Below are 15974 nucleotides of genomic sequence, written 5' to 3'. Positions count from 1 at the left end.
TGCATGGTAATTACTTCGAGTATGGCGATGCCTTTTTAAGAATGTAAAGAACGCAAAACGGCAAACTTGAACATAAGAGACACTGTCTGCCAATACCTAAATGACTCCTTTGAATGGGCTTTAAATAACTGTGTATGTTGTAACTTACATACAGTCATAAATCAGCAGAAAGAGACAATAATATTGTTGATTCTGAAAGAACGGCAAAGCTACATACAGTATGTGCGTCTAATTGCTGAGTTAGTGGTATTTTATGGACAGTCAGGAAAAACACGTTGTACAGACCACTTCTGGGAAGTCTAACTGTTATTTTTCACCTTTAGTTTGCCAGGTCTGGCTCTCCAAATACACTGAGTATTTTGGAGCATTGTACAGAAACAAACTCCTACAACTTTGTTTTTTCTTCATTGTTCCTGCTCCAGCCCAGCACCCTCCTGATGGGGGCATGTTTGTCTTCAGATTGAAAGACAGACCTGGACTGGTGAAATGTCTGGCAGAAGGGGTGAGAGACACACATAAACACTGGCCATGTAATTTATTGCTGCATGTTGTAGAATAGACAACTTCTATGACAAAAGAAGGATTTTTTTCAAATAATTTAGGTGATTCTGCTTGTGTTTTGCGTCTTCTATCGTGAAACTGGAAGATGGAACATGTTTTAGATTCATATTTCAGTAAATACAAGTGTTACACCTATTATGGGATGCATTTTTCACCAAAAGTCTGTTAAATTTTGCACAAAAGCTGCCCTTCAAGTTTCAGAGTCAAGAAACAAAACGTCAGTATCAAATAGTTTGTATCCAGAATACGTGTCTGCATGAGTTTACTGACTGCATTGAGCAGAAAACAATGTGAAGTCAGTCGTCACATTGCTAGGAGCAAACGCATTTCTTCAACGAGTTTGTAACAGCGCAAATTGGGTTTATTTTGGCGCTGGAAGCTTTCTTTTTGGTATGTGAGGTCTGTTACTAATTCAGGTTGTACTGACAAATCACATTGAAAGCGGTTTGATTGAATACAGGTAAACAGTCTGTGTAGAGTGAAAAATGACTGGAATGTACTGGTCACAAGCATAAGACCTTCTACAGTTTGACTGTAGTCGTGTTGCTCCAATCTACATGAACAAAGCAAGAACATAATGTTTTAGAACATAACTAAAATGATTAAGACTAGATGCACATTAAGTGAACATAAGATTAATTTAAAGCAGATCAACATCCTAAGCCAAAGAGACAGGAACCAACAACTCTTGTCTGAGCTTTGAGAGTTGGCAAGGCAAGGCAAGTTTATTTATATAGCACATTTTAGTAGCAAGACAATTCAAAGTGCTGCACATGAAAAAGAAGAAACAGAGACATAATAGGAAATGTACATTACTGTGGCATAAAGATAATTAAATAATTAACGAACACAATACAATAATTAAAGAGAATGTAAATTAATAATTAAAATGATAAGATGATAATACAAAAGATAAAAAATGAAAAATTATAATTTGTATATAGCCACACTATACCCCTTGAGACAATCAAATGCTCTCAAAAGACACCTATTAGTCATGCCCCACACAATATTGGCAAGAAGACAGCTGATGGTAAAAGACAGCTGTAGGAATTCTGTTTCAAGTTTGCCACAAACCATGAAGAAAACACAACAAACAGTTGTGTCCTACAGTCCCTATTTTGAAATATGATGATGGCAGTATCATTCTGCGAGGATTTTCTTCAGCAGGTTAGGGAAGCTGATTTTTAGAGAAGATAGATGGAACTAAACACAGGACAATGCTGGGAAAAGGTCACAAAAGACTTGAGACTGAGGTGGAGGTTCACCTTCTAGCAGGACAACAACCCAAAACGTACAGCCGGAGCTACAATGGACTGGCTCAGATCAAAGGACATTCATGTGTTAGAATAGCCCAGTCAAAGTCCAGACCTGAATCAAATAAAACATTAGAGCCAAAACTTAAAAATTGCTTTTCACAGTCACTCAAATCTGACCGAGTTTCAGGTATTTTGCCCATTTTGAAAGAAGATTTCAGTCTCTAGATGTGCCAAGCTGGCAGAAACAGACCACAAAAGAGAAAAAGGATTATACAGAGTATTACCTTAGGGGGCTGAATACAAATATGTGTCACACTTGTCCGATATTAATTTGTTTTTTTGTTTTTTTTTTGCTTAATTTGCAGCTCAACGTGGAATAGTGTGTTGTGCACAGTGTAAATACTTTATTAAAATGATGCTATTTACTGCAGGTGGCTGATGAAGATAAAAATTGATTTGCAACGTGTGGTTTATTTTTAATCACATTTTGGTTTTTTTTGGTTTTTTTAAGGAATCTGGGCTGCATTATACTTTGAGTTTAAAATACACAAATCTGGATTATACTACACTAATCAGAGATGGTTAAAAATAAAACATGTTAATATACTAAATCTAACAAGTAAAATTTTGCAATTAATTTAATTACTAAACACCATTAATTTTTCAAGTTACATAATTAAAGGTTAATACATCTTTTTTCTTTTTTTCTCTTTATAATAGTTGTTTATGTGTAGTACTGTTTGTATTGTAAAATTGTTGGAGTTCCTGCTGTTTTCCATTGTACAGTATTTATTGTTGTTGTTTATGAATTTTTTTATTGCATTGTTATTAAGGCTGCTGGGCTGCATGGTAGTTTGTAGCACTGCTGCCTTGCAGCAAGAAGGTCCTGGGTTCAAATCCCGTCTCTGTGTGGGTTCTCTCCAGGTTCTCTGGCTTCCTCCCACAGTCCAAAAAATAAAAAAGACTGTTAGGTTAATTGTTCTCTCAATATTGTGCGTAGGTATGAGTATGTGTCTCTGTGTTGCTCTGTGATGGACTGGCAACCTGTCCAGAGTGTACTCTGCTTCTCGCCCAATGAACACTGAAAATTGGCACCAACCCCCTTGGGACCCTGATTGGAGGTCTAGACAATGAATGGGTGGATGTTTGTGAGAGGGATGAGCTTGCCTTCATCATTCCTGCAAGAACCACCACAACATAGTTTTGATCAAAATATTAACTCTAAAGGTAACAATCAGACAGGCTGTTTTATGGTTTAAAGAATCTAATCTAATTGTTTGAAGATTATAAATTAGGGATGATAAAGTCAGTTATTTGTAAGACAACAGTGAAATGATTCTCATGCAAAATTGTTCAGTTAACCTCATCCAGTTGTTTTATCAGATTTTCCACCATGACACTATAAATGTCAAAAGTACTTCTTTATTAATATTCATAGTGAGTTCAGTTTGAAAGATCTGTCATGGTTTATTCTGTAATTATTCTTTCATTATGAATTTTGGCTTGTAGGTCTACTATGTTCTTGACTTCTGTTTTCCATCACTGTCAGAAGAATTACATCTTTAATTATTTTCCTCTCATTTAATAATATTCTGATTAAGCCTCTGGTATGTATCCTTTAAATAGCTTTGTTATTATTTCACTCTGACTTTCAGATCGTTCTGCATACAGCAATCCCATTCCACATCTCTTGTTTCATGCATTTGGAAGTCTCAACCATCTCAGCCATTTTCTAACTCTGAAACCAACCAGTTGTGATATTAAAACTCCATGAGACTGCTTAATTATGTAAATGGTTTGCTCTATTTACAGAAACCCAGCAGCCTAGAGATGTTCATTTTGATGTGGAATTGCTCACCGGCAGTCCCCTGCACAGAGCCATTCATTTGCATGGCTGAAAAAATTATACTGATATCAGGGAGTGGTCAGAAATGTAAAGTTAAAAACATCACAGATGGTTTTCATCTAAGATCCAACACCTACTTAGACACATTTTTGGCTTTCCCCTGTAGATTCCTGGTGCTGAGAGAGCTTATCACTCTGCTCCAGCCATATTTGGTGTTGTTGGTGCTTTAACATGATGACCAAGCATCCAAATGCCTAAGGGCCCTCAAAATGCTCTGGTATTGATAATGGAGTCACCAGAGCCCCTGTTTATTTGGGCTTTCCTGCAGAAACCTTCCCACAGGGTGCAGCAGCAGCATTCCTAGCCCATCTGAGCTGCTCTCCAGCTGATAGAAGAAAATATTGAAGGTCAGACATCATGAGATCGCTCCTCTGAGTCCTGAGGTTGAATTCTGAGATCAGCAGTGAGAATATAGGGGGCTATTGTTGGCCAGTAAAAACTCCAACTCCATGAGAGGACAGCTCTAATAACACCCAGAGTTACAAGTCAGATTTCTGGGATGATCTGATCAAGCAGAGGTATGCATACAGAAATCACTCCTATCTAAAAGAAAAATCAACAGTACCAAGGAAAGTGTGAGCTAAACATCATTTGGTTCTTCGTCTCAGTTTGGAATAAGCTAATCATCTTGCTATGTCTCTTGTTTTTCAATGTATATCTTCTAAATGGCTAATTTGGCTGTAAGACAATTATAAGGAGATAAAACAACCAACTTGCTCCATCTCCTTGTGATTTCCTCAAAACTGAATTTCTGCAGCAGTGTGGGAACCAACCAAATTTAAAGCAGAGACTAAGTTTGATAGGAAGATGGTAGAAAATGCCTCTGGTTGCATTTTGAGGCCCCAACCTTCGTAGCTGCTGTATGAATGATATCTCCTCTGTGCCTTAAATGACAATGATGTCTGATCTGGCAGGTCTATGATTCACTTTCTCCCAGTCATGCCCTCTGATTGATTAAAAAAAACATGCTTATTTCTCTAACCTCGGGTGAGACATTTAATCCCCTCAGTGTCTTCCTGTGAGGCTAATTAGAAAAATGTCCCTCTCTTATATGGAGTTCTTTGCCTCCAGCATACAGTGCCACATTTTTGTTGCAACCACACACTTCAGTGCATGTTGGGATTTTATTTGATAAACCTATACAAAATACTGTGTTATTATGAATTGGAAGGAATAAAATAATAATAGGAAAGCGTGTTAAGCGTCTCTTTACTCTGATATTACTTAATAATAAACTGTGCAATCAGTTGTTTTCAGAAGTGTGCTAATTAGTAACTAGAGTCCAACGTTGTGTAATTTATCCTCAGTAATAAATACAGCTGTTCTGTGAATGCTTCAGAGAACATTAGTGAGCAAAAAGCATCAGGAAGAACAAGAAGCACAGCAAACAGGTTAGGGACAACGTTGTGGAGAAGTCTAAAGCATAGTTAGGGTGTAAAACACTATACAAGCTTTATAGATCTCACAGAGCTCTGTTTTATCACAGAGCGGAAAGAGTATTTCACAACCACAAAACTATCAAGACATGGTTGACCATCAAAACAGACATGCTGGGCAAGGAGAACATTAATCAGAGAAGCAGTCGAGAGGCTGAATGGTAAAGAGGTCTCGAGGAACTGCAGAGATCCACAGCTCAGGTGGAAGAAATTGTCGATAGGACAACTATTTATTGTGCTTTGCAGAAACCTGGTCTTTATGGAACAGTGGCAAGGGATAACCCAAAAATATATCACAAAAAGTCCAATTTATACTTTGGTACAACCCATGAGCATGTGGTGCAAGGTGTTATGGTCAGATCAGACCCAAATAGAACTATTTAGCTTACATGCAAAATGCTATGTGTGGTGGAAAACACTACACATCACCCTGAGCACATCCTCACTGTGAAACATAGAGGTGGCAGCATGATGTGGAGATGCTTTTCTTAAGTAGGGGCGAGGAAGGTGGTCAAAGTTGACTGAAAGATGGATGTAGCTAAATTTACGATAATTCTAAAAGAAAACCTCTTAAGGACGGGGAAAAAGACTTGAGAACGGGGTTGGCAATCAACTTCCAGCTGGACAACAAACCTAAACATGTAACAAGATCAACAATGTAATGATTTAGATCAAGTCATGTTCATGTGTTGGAATGGCCCAGTGAAACCTCTATCCGACTGAGAATTTATGACAATATTTCAGCTACTTTGCAAAGAACGGACAAAAAACAAATCATTCTCTGCATGTGCAAGGCTGGGAGAGACATACACCCAAAGATCTGAACGTGTTTTTGCAGCGAAAGGTGGTTCCACAAAGTGCAGACAACACTTTTCAGATTTTTTTGAAAGAATATTTTAAAACCATGCAACATTTTTCTTCTACTTCACTATAAGGTGTTACTTTGTGTTGGTCTATCAAATAAGATTGGGAATAGTAAATACTATACCGTAACCGCCTTGTAACAGATATAATGTTCTATTATTTCTTGTGTTTTTATTCTTAAATTATAGTCCTGTCAGCTGTATGACAAATATGAGATTACATTCTGAACCCTTTTTTGTGTTTCATACTGATAAGGATCAATACTTATGGAGTGAAAAGTTGCACCACATCATAAAATGATCAGATCAAACAGGGTTGTAACTTCCACCATAACTAAGGCCTCTGATTTATTTGTTTCTGTTCTGACTGCATACACCCCAGCCAGCACTGCAGCTCCTAGATATTAATGAAAGGAGCAGGAGTTATGATCTGAGCAGCCATATGGCGACTGCCTCCTCACAAAGCTGTCTCCTGTTCTTTATGAACAGCTGCTAAAAGGCAATCACAAATGTACAAGTCAACAAAGGCATTCAGCAAAACTGCATTTATCCATAATGTAAAGCAGGGAAGTATGTCAAAGGGGTAAGGAGAAGGAATGTGTTTTACATTATACAACCATACGTGCATTTTCCACTGGAGCACAACAATGCCCACATGAATGCAGATCAAACTGTTACTTCTGGAGGTTGTGAACAGATCTGAACCTTCAACCCACCCCCACCCCCCCAAATGGGTCTGGTCCAGATCAGTGGGCTCTCTTCCCACTAAATGTGCCTCCAAAAACGTGACCTACATACAAAACATATAAGATCTCCTAAAGTCACAGAAGAAACCCTACTATCATTTACCCTTCTGACTTTTAGTAACATCAGTCACTATATAAGCTTAATTTCTATCAAACACAACAACAGCATGCCTCCCCCTAGTGCCTATCTGCATGCAGATTTGTCATATTGCTTATTAACTGAGTTTTATTCTGATAGGAACTTCATACATAGCCTATAAAAATTATCTTAGCAGCTCTCGAAAAAGATTACTTTCCATTATTTTGATCAATTGCAACCACATTCTAAAACGTACCTACTAAATTTAAATCAGTTCTGTTCTAACTGATTATCAAACAAATTTTTTCCTCATCAGGTTTGTTCACCCATGTTAGGAAGAGAAACAAAAATTAAATAGTAACCTTTAAAATGTATTCTTTCAAGGTGACAGGTAAATGTGCCGTTTTTTAGCGATGACTGGCATAGGGGGAACAAGCTCCATTTAACTTTAGTATTTGCTAAAACTAGCAAAGGAAAAAAAAATGTTACTGACATAACATTAAACTTTTAAATCCTATTTCAAAATAGGTAAACAGTTGCCCTGACAACTACAGCTAAGAAGTGGCATTTGCTTGCTAACAAGTTTGACTTAGCGCAGTTTCTAAATTTGTTAGGTTGGATACAAATTTATAGCAGTTCTTAACTTTAACTAGGTTAATTTATTCATTCTCAGTAATAAAAATGTAAATAAACATGTAAACATATCGGTCTTGCCATACTCTTCCAGACTGCACAAACCAAATGACAATGACAGTTATCTGAATAAACTTTTGCAATTAAACATTTTAGGGGTGATTTATTTGCTAACAGAATTTAATCTCACCATTAGTGAGCATTAAACTTCTCAAACAATATGCTTTATTAAAATACACATTTTTAATGACTAATATTTAATAGCTCCCAAAATTACTTTTTGAAGTGCAGACACTCAATAAAGAAATAGAAAAAGTTCATATAGAGCTATTAGAACAACAAAGTATGGGTAGAGTTTTAATACATATTTCTGCAAGACGTTAAGTCAGCCTGATATCATGAGGGTAACTGGTGGAAACTACCAGCTTAAATACCTTAAACTTTCCGTCTTACTAATGAAGTCTCTCACCTGAGGCGTATGCTATTCCAATCCAAGTCCGACAGAAAAGCGTGAAATCTGTCTTCATCTCCGTATCTCCGGTCTAGAAAGGCACCAGCTTCAAAAGATTGTTTGCTGTTAATGCTGCTGGAAAGTCTGTGAAAGTGCGTTTTTTTTGGTTGGTAAAATCACAAATCCGTGATTGTGAGAGGAGGGAGGCGGGGTGCGCTCAGGTGAACCTCGGTCGGTAGATGCGTGTAAGCGAACTGGTTTCGTGTCGGAAAACCCGAAGTGCTGAGAAAAAAGAAAGGACATGGAAAAAAAAAAAAGTTAAAACACTTCTTCCCCTTTTGACAAAAGGATGCACAAGGCACTGAATGGGATTTACAACGATTTCCCTTTCCTTTGCTCGTGACTGGAGCGCACCCACCCACTCAGTTCATAAAACAAACTGATTTGGAGGAGTGTGGGAGAGAGGAGGTGTGTAAGGGGAGAATGGGGGTAGGGGAGGGGGGCTTCACACTAACATTCATGACAAATTTCCTTCCTGCAAAATCTCATCCGTCTCATCCTCTGTGTTAAAGACCTGCTGCGGTTACACGCACTGTGAAGACAGTAAAGGTCCCATTATCTTGCATTGCGAGCTGTATGGAGCTGCTGATTTCCCCCTCAGTGCAGAACTCCTATTCATTTGATTTTAAGGTTTAAGACATGTGGAGAAGCCCTGGCATCTAAATAGCTCAGCAGGTAATCCTGATGCTCTCTGAATTTCAGTCAAAGCCACCACAGGATGTGCCAACAAATGCCCCAATGTAGATGGAAGTAGAACACACCCCTTCCTAGTGTTGTATAACATTCTCTCTTATACAGGTAACTGTCATTACTCCATGCAAGTACATACAGCTCCTTGCAAAAATAGTCATACCCACAAACACCAATCTATTTCACTGGGATTTTATGTAATAGACCAGCTCAATGGACAACATAATTGTAGAACCACCTTCCGCTACAGTTACAGCTGTATTTTCTTTGGGTATTTATCTATTAGCTTTGCACATCTAGAGACTTAGTTTTGCCAATTTGTCTCAAAATAGGTTAGGCTCAGGCAGACTGGATGAAAGGTGTCAATGAAAAATCCATTGTCAGGTTTTGCCACAGATTTCCATTGGGCTTAGGTGTGAACTTTGACTAGGTCATTCTAACACACAATTATGCATTCATCTAAATCAGCCCACAGTATCTCTGGTTGTATGTTTAGGGTTGTGTCCTGCAGGAAGGTGAACCATTGCCTTTGCCTAAAGTGTTTAGCAGACTCTAAAGGTTTTTTTTATTTTTATTTATTTAGCTTTTTCCATTTTTCAGTCAACTCTGACCAGCCCCCCTTTCCCTGATAAAAACAGCATCCCCACAACATGGTGCTGCCACTAACATGTTTCAAAGTTTGGCAGGCTGTGTTCAGGGTAATGTTCGGTGTTTGCCTGACCTGTGATTTCATGTGTCATGTCATGGTAGATTTGTAGCTAGACCATACTTTTCCAGTTTCATATGATGGTTTGAGCTTTGGATATTGTTTTACAGCCCAAACCTGCTTTAAACAATGTTCCCCTTGACCTATGTTCGTTCTGTCCTTGGTCTTCATGAATCTGCTCCCTTACTAAGGTGTTCTTTTACCAACCTCTGAGACCTTCAAAGAACAGATGTATTTATACTGACATCAAATTACCCACAGGTACACTCTACAGGTCCTTCTCAAAATATTAGCATATTGTGATAAAGTTCATTATTTTCCATAATGTCATGATGAAAATTTAACATTCATATATTTTAGATTAATTGCACACTAACTGAAATATTTCAGGTCTTTTATTGTCTTAATACGGATGATTTTGGCATACAGCTCATGAAAACCCAAAATTCCTATCTCACAAAATTAGCATATCATTAAAAGGGTCTCTAAACGAGCTATGACCTAATCATCTGAATCAACAAGTTAACTCTAAACACCTGCAAAAGATTCCTGAGGCCTTTAAAACTCCCAGCCTGGTTCATCACTCAAAACCCCAATCATGGGTAAGACTGCTGACCTGACTGCTGTCCAGAAGGCCACTATTGACACCCTCAAGCAAGAGGGTAAGACACAGAAAGACATTTCTGAACGAATAGGCTGTTCCCAGAGTGCTGTATCAAGGCACTTCAGTGGGAAGTCTGTGGGAAGGAAAAAGTGTGGCAGAAAATGCTGCACAACGAGAAGAGGTGACCGGACCCTGAGGAAGATTATGGAGAAGGGCCAATTCCAGACCTTGGGGGACCTGCGGAAGCAGTGGACTGAGTCTGGAGTAGAAACATCCAGAGCCACCGTGCACAGGCGTGTGCAGGAAATGGGCTACAGGTGCCGCATTCCCCAGGTCAAGCAACTTTTGAACCAGAAACAGCGGCAGAAGCGCCTGACCTGGGCTACAGAGAAGCAGCAATGGACTGTTGCTCAGTGGTCCAAAGTACTTTTTTCGGATAAAAGCAAATTCTGCATGTTATTCGGAAATCAAGGTGCCAGAGTCTGGAGGAAGACTGGGGAGAAGGAAATGCCAAAATGCCAGAAGTCCAGTGTCAAGTACCCACAGTCAGTGATGGTCTGGGGTGCCGTGTCAGCTGCTGGTGTTGGACCACTGTGTTTTATCAAGGGCAGGGTCAATGCAGCTAGCTATCAGGAGATTTTGGAGCACTTCATGCTTCCATCTGCTGAAAAGCTTTATGGAGATGAAGATTTCATTTTTCAGCACGACCTGGCACCTGCTCACAGTGCCAAAACCAGTGGTAAATGGTTTACTGACCATGGTATCACTGTGCTCAATTGGCCTGCCAACTCTCCTGACCTGAACCCCATAGAGAATCTGTGGGATATTGTGAAGAGAACGTTGAGAGACTCAAGACCCAACACTCTGGATGAGCTAAAGGCCGCTATCGAAGCATCCTGGGCCTCCATAAGACCTCAGCAGTGCCACAGGCTGATTGCCTCCATGCCACGCAGCATTGAAGCAGTCATTTATGCAAAAGGATTCCCGACCAAGTATTGAGTGCATAACTGTACATGATTATTTGAAGGTTGACGTTTTTTGTATTAAAAACACTTTTCTTTTATTGGTCGGATGAAATATGCTAATTTTGTGAGAATAGGAATTTTGGGTTTTCATGAGCTGTATGCCAAAATCATCCGTATTAAGACAATAAAAGACCTGAAATATTTCAGTTAGTGTGCAATGAATCTAAAATATATGAATGTTAAATTTTCATCATGACATTATGGAAAATAATGAACTTTATCACAATATGCTAATATTTTGAGAAGGACCTGTAGGTGACTTTGGCTTTAATTGTAAAACAATTTTAAAAACCATTTATGATTTTTCTTTCACTTCATACGTATGTGCTACTTTGTGTTGATCTATCAAATAACTTTGCCAAAAAAATATAATTATCAGTTTAGATTTCAAATTTCAGCCATTTATTGAGTGTTCAGACAAGATAACACAAATTCTTCCTGAGTTTCGGGAGTGTCTTTTTTATTAGAAGCCGGCAATTATTCATTCAGAGTGAAATATGAAGGTGCAGTTCCAATTAACTGCACAGAGATCTTCCAGACTTGTCCAAATCCCTTTAACCCCACTCCACCCACACATCCATCACCTCAGGGGAGTCTTCAGAGTGTGAAGGATTATCTTCAACCAAGAGCACAACAATTGGGCCCCACAGTGAGCTGCTGTCGACTCTGTTTTATTTCACGAGCAGGGATCTTTGCAAATTGAAAACCTATGTACACTCAAGAGTACAACAATGTCCAAAAGGGTAGTAGGGTTGTGCACTTTGGAGATGGAGCATCAGGTGCAGCTCCCTGTTTTTTAACAGCGAGATATCGCGGAAGCTTCAAGGGGCAGTCAAAGCCCTTGTGCAGAAGAAGCAAAATAACAGTTCAAGCCAGTGTAATCCATCCCACACATCTTTACTGTCCAGTGCCAGGAGTGTGCTGCAAACCAATAATGTGCTAAATCTCCACTTAAAGATTGGAGTCTGTTACAACAAAAATTAAGCCATGACTGACCTCAGATTCTTTCCTAACTCTGCCCTCAGAGCTGGGGAGAACTTGTACATCCATCAAACTGCAGCTGACAATGATACAAAAGGGAACAAAATATTTTTCAGAGATGTGAATATGTTGTCATTCTCAGTTATGAAGAATCTGGAGCGTGTGGAATAACAGAGTCAGAGGATCATGGTGTGTTATTATGGGCATGTGTTTTCCTTAAGGCAATCCACCTCTCTGTTCTTTAAAAACAATGTTGTGATTGAATGGTTGTAATTAAAATGTTTCCCTTGGTTTCAGCCCTGGAGCGCCCTCAGATTCAGAGGAAAACAAACACTCTAAATCATGCTGATAGTGGAGCCGAGCTTTGGCCAGGGACAAACCAAATCTCATTATGGATGTAAAACGGATAATGTTCACAAAAGACAAATCTCAAATGGTCAAGTTAATAAGACACTGCTTACATCCAGAAAATGGCAACAATGGCCCTTGTGAATGACGGCTTGGACGTCTCTGCTGTGTCAGATGAAAAGGTTGCAATTAAATAATCCCGCTGGCTCCGGAGAGACATCCAAGAACTCAAGGACCCGTCCTTGAAGTGCCAGCACTCCATCCGGCCCATCCTCAGGTCAGGAAACAGACCACAGCTCCGCATAGCAACTCTCATAGGAAGGATGTGGAGCAAGTAAAGCTGTCTCTAGCTCAGTGAAGTTCACATCCATGGGCCTTTGGGCTAAACTCCAGTTCGCTGAACCACTTTGAAGTGGTAGACGGCGCTCAGCGAATGTTTTGTTTTGTTTTGAAAGTGTCCGCCAAAATTTCTCATCAGCCATACAGTAGCTCATGTTTGTCATTCAGTAGCCCAGGCAGCCTGCTGGATCATAGGTATTCGCATAATCCGTAGCCATAAAACCAATGTTCTTTGTAGATTGAGTACAGTATATATCGACAGCATACTGTACATTGATTTCCTTCTGCTTAAGTTTCAAACATTTTAAGAACTTTGCAGCATCTGAAATACATTTTTCAGAGTTTGAAATATTTTAAATATAGCAGAATTACGGCAGAATTTTTCTGCAACTCATTGAATTTTTTAAATCTCCACTATTGACAGGATTAAAAAACATAACCTTGGCTTGATAAGTTGATCCTAAACTTTTTAATTATCTCCTCCTGTACCATGCAAATATAATATTTTAACTCTTCCAATAATTATTACCTGCGTCCTATGTTGTATTACAAGAGGCAGCAACTTGACCTCAAACTATAAAAATCCTGCCACCATGCATAGAGTATATTTAAGAGTTTTTTGTTATTTTGGGTCTGGTGTTACTGTACACATAATTTGGTCTTTGTCTGTATATTAACAAAGTGCAGTCTTCTTTCTTCTGAAACGCCTTGTGGACACCAAACATATTTTAGGCAAGTTTGCAAAATCCATTTCTAAATGTTGATCATCACCAATACTTTCAGATTTTGTGAGGAAACATTGGGCGTTTCTGAGACTTCTTAGCACATGTTGCTGAGTTCTTGAAAATGATTGGCTGAACTGGTTAGTACAGCTGAATTGCCTTCAAATTTTTCTTGTAATCTGATTTTGATCAGATTAATTTATGAAGTGTTAATCTGACAGTGTGTGTTTGTCTTTTTTTGTTCAAGTCTTTTATCCTGGTTGGAGACACATTTAGAAGATGAAATTAAGTAAATGCAACTGTTTTCCCCAGATAGACAGGTTTTCCTAATATCTGTAAGGTGCTGTAACACTTAGTATGTTCGGGGGAGTCAAAGTGAGAATTTTAAACTAAACAACACAGCACCAACTGTCAAACATGGTGGTGGGAGCATCATGCTGAGGTGGTACTGATGTATTGCATCAAGTGGATGGAATAACAAAGAAGGAGGACTACCTTCAAATTATTCACCTATACCTCAGTTCAATAGGAAGGTGGTTGAAACTTGGAGACATCTGGATGTTCCAAACGGGACAATGATCTCAAACACACATCAGTATTGGTTTTGGAGTAAATAAGGCAGGACAACATGATGCTTCCTGAATGGACTTTCTAAAGTTCTGACCTCAATCGCGCTGAAAATGTATAAATCGTGATTAAAACTTGGTACACACCAGGAGGTCAACTGATTTTATTAAGCTCTTCCAGTTCTTCCAAGAAGAGGGGTCAAATCTCAAGCCAGAATTATCTAAGAAGCGTATTGATGTGGTTGGGTCACAACGGGGTAAGGGACATTTACTTAAATATTAGCGGGGGTGCATGCATATACTTGAGCCTTTCTGTATATTTTTTTCCACAACAAACTGATACTTTTTTACATGGTTTATGAGTATTAATTTATTAATTAGATGACTTCTAAAGCTGTATCAACAGCAGATAATTCTGTTATTGATATAGCTTTAACAATTACTTTAAAATGCTTTGTGGAAACTCTGCATTAAAGGAAAACGGTTTAAGGATAATGCTGTCAAACTTTTGTCACTGATTTTAGTTGAATCAAGTGTTCTCAATATGCACCACTGTACTTGGGATTCACTTAAACAACTCACGTGTTTTGCTTGTCTTGGCCTTTTAGCTTTGCATACCAGTTTTTCTTGCAACAATCTCACTGTTTAACTTGTAAATCGTTGATACCAAACTTTTAGGAATGGTTCCCATCATTGATGCAAATAGCAAAATCTGAGAACTTAAACAACAGATCATTCCAAGACCCCGTTTAGGATTTGCCATTGTGTTGAGGACTACAGTCATATTCAGTAAGCTGGAATATGCAATCCAATGAGGCTCGTTAGTTTGATTAAAAGTACTTTATGAAAAAAAATACTTTTAAGCAGGTATTAAACATACTTTTTATTAAGCCTGAATTTCTGTATTAAAATCAGAATTGATTTGATGTTATATTCTAATCGAATATGTTGCGTTTTATTAGCTGTATGAGGAACATTTTCATAATTAAAAGAAAGAAAAACTTAAAAATATCAGTGTGCGTAATTAATCTACATAATGTGTTTCACTTAGTGAATAAAGTTAATTCAATAAATACATTTTTCAGTAATATTCATATTTTTTAAGTGGATCTGTATTGGGGTGTTAAAAGATTCCCTCAGTTTGTCTTTACATTTGATCAGATGGTTTCTATTATTTTAATTCCTGACTGCAGCCTCTGCAGTGCAAGAAGTAGCAAATCAATCCCAGGATTTTACCACAACGCTTTACAGTTAGATATTTTTAGAAGTTTCCTTTTCTTTGAAAAACAACCCCATATTTATTCATTTTTACATCACTGTAGATATATTTTTTTGAGGAAAACACAATATAGAACCTGGTTATACTCTGCTGCTGCATGATTACATGAAACCACAGAGCTTTTCGTGACTACATCTGACATTTTGTTCTGATGAAGTAGTCTGTGCAGCTGAAGTAAGTACAAATTAGGTTGTGAAATTACAAACTTCGCTTAATTAAGTTTTAAAATAAGATGTGAATTAAGATGCAAATCTGGTTATAAATAAGAACAATGCAATTAGTGACATGTTAGAAGACGATAAAGGGAAGTAAAGCCAAGCAGTTGCTCTGCATGGACAAACTCTAAAAATGATAGTATATCTTAAAACTTAATATGGTTGTTTGTCACAAGGGTCCTTAAGGTCTCGATTGTAGTTTGGCTTTAACCTTCTAAAAGCTCAAGTGTGAGGTGATAGTTTCATTTTTAGTAAGCGACTAAAACTAAAATATGAAATTTACTTTTTCATATTTTATTAGTTATCACTCAGATTCTCTAGACAACATTGTCGTTAAGGTGCTACTTTTGTTCATCAGCAGCTTATGTGTGCGGAATAAAACTTCAACTTTTCACTCTGCTTTTGCCAATTTGCAAAACATTTTACAGGAAAAGCACAAAACCCCGTTTGGTGTGGTCCATTGTGCCACTCCTCCAATCAGAAGAGCAGGCAGCAGCATCCTGCC

The 15974-nt window shown here is 38.2% G+C and overlaps 1 protein-coding gene across 1 annotated transcript in view; it reads right to left on the bottom strand.

Moving 5' to 3' along the window:
• The window catches only part of flt4 (fms related receptor tyrosine kinase 4), a 64623-nt gene extending 56268 nt beyond the window's left edge, over nt 1–8355 (bottom strand). The window contains exon 1 of the mRNA XM_047353251.1: nt 7953–8355. Within this exon, the coding sequence (XP_047209207.1) occupies nt 7953–8010 (58 nt within the window). The 5' untranslated portion in view covers nt 8011–8355. The remainder of the gene's footprint in view (nt 1–7952) is intronic.
• Nucleotides 8356–15974: the final 7619 nt, after the last annotated feature.

Source organism: Girardinichthys multiradiatus, chromosome 23 (genome assembly GCF_021462225.1).
Source record: "Girardinichthys multiradiatus isolate DD_20200921_A chromosome 23, DD_fGirMul_XY1, whole genome shotgun sequence".
NCBI lineage: Eukaryota > Metazoa > Chordata > Actinopteri > Cyprinodontiformes > Goodeidae > Girardinichthys > Girardinichthys multiradiatus.
Note: the sequence above shows the minus strand (reverse complement) of the source record. Positions and strands in the feature narration are given on the sequence as shown.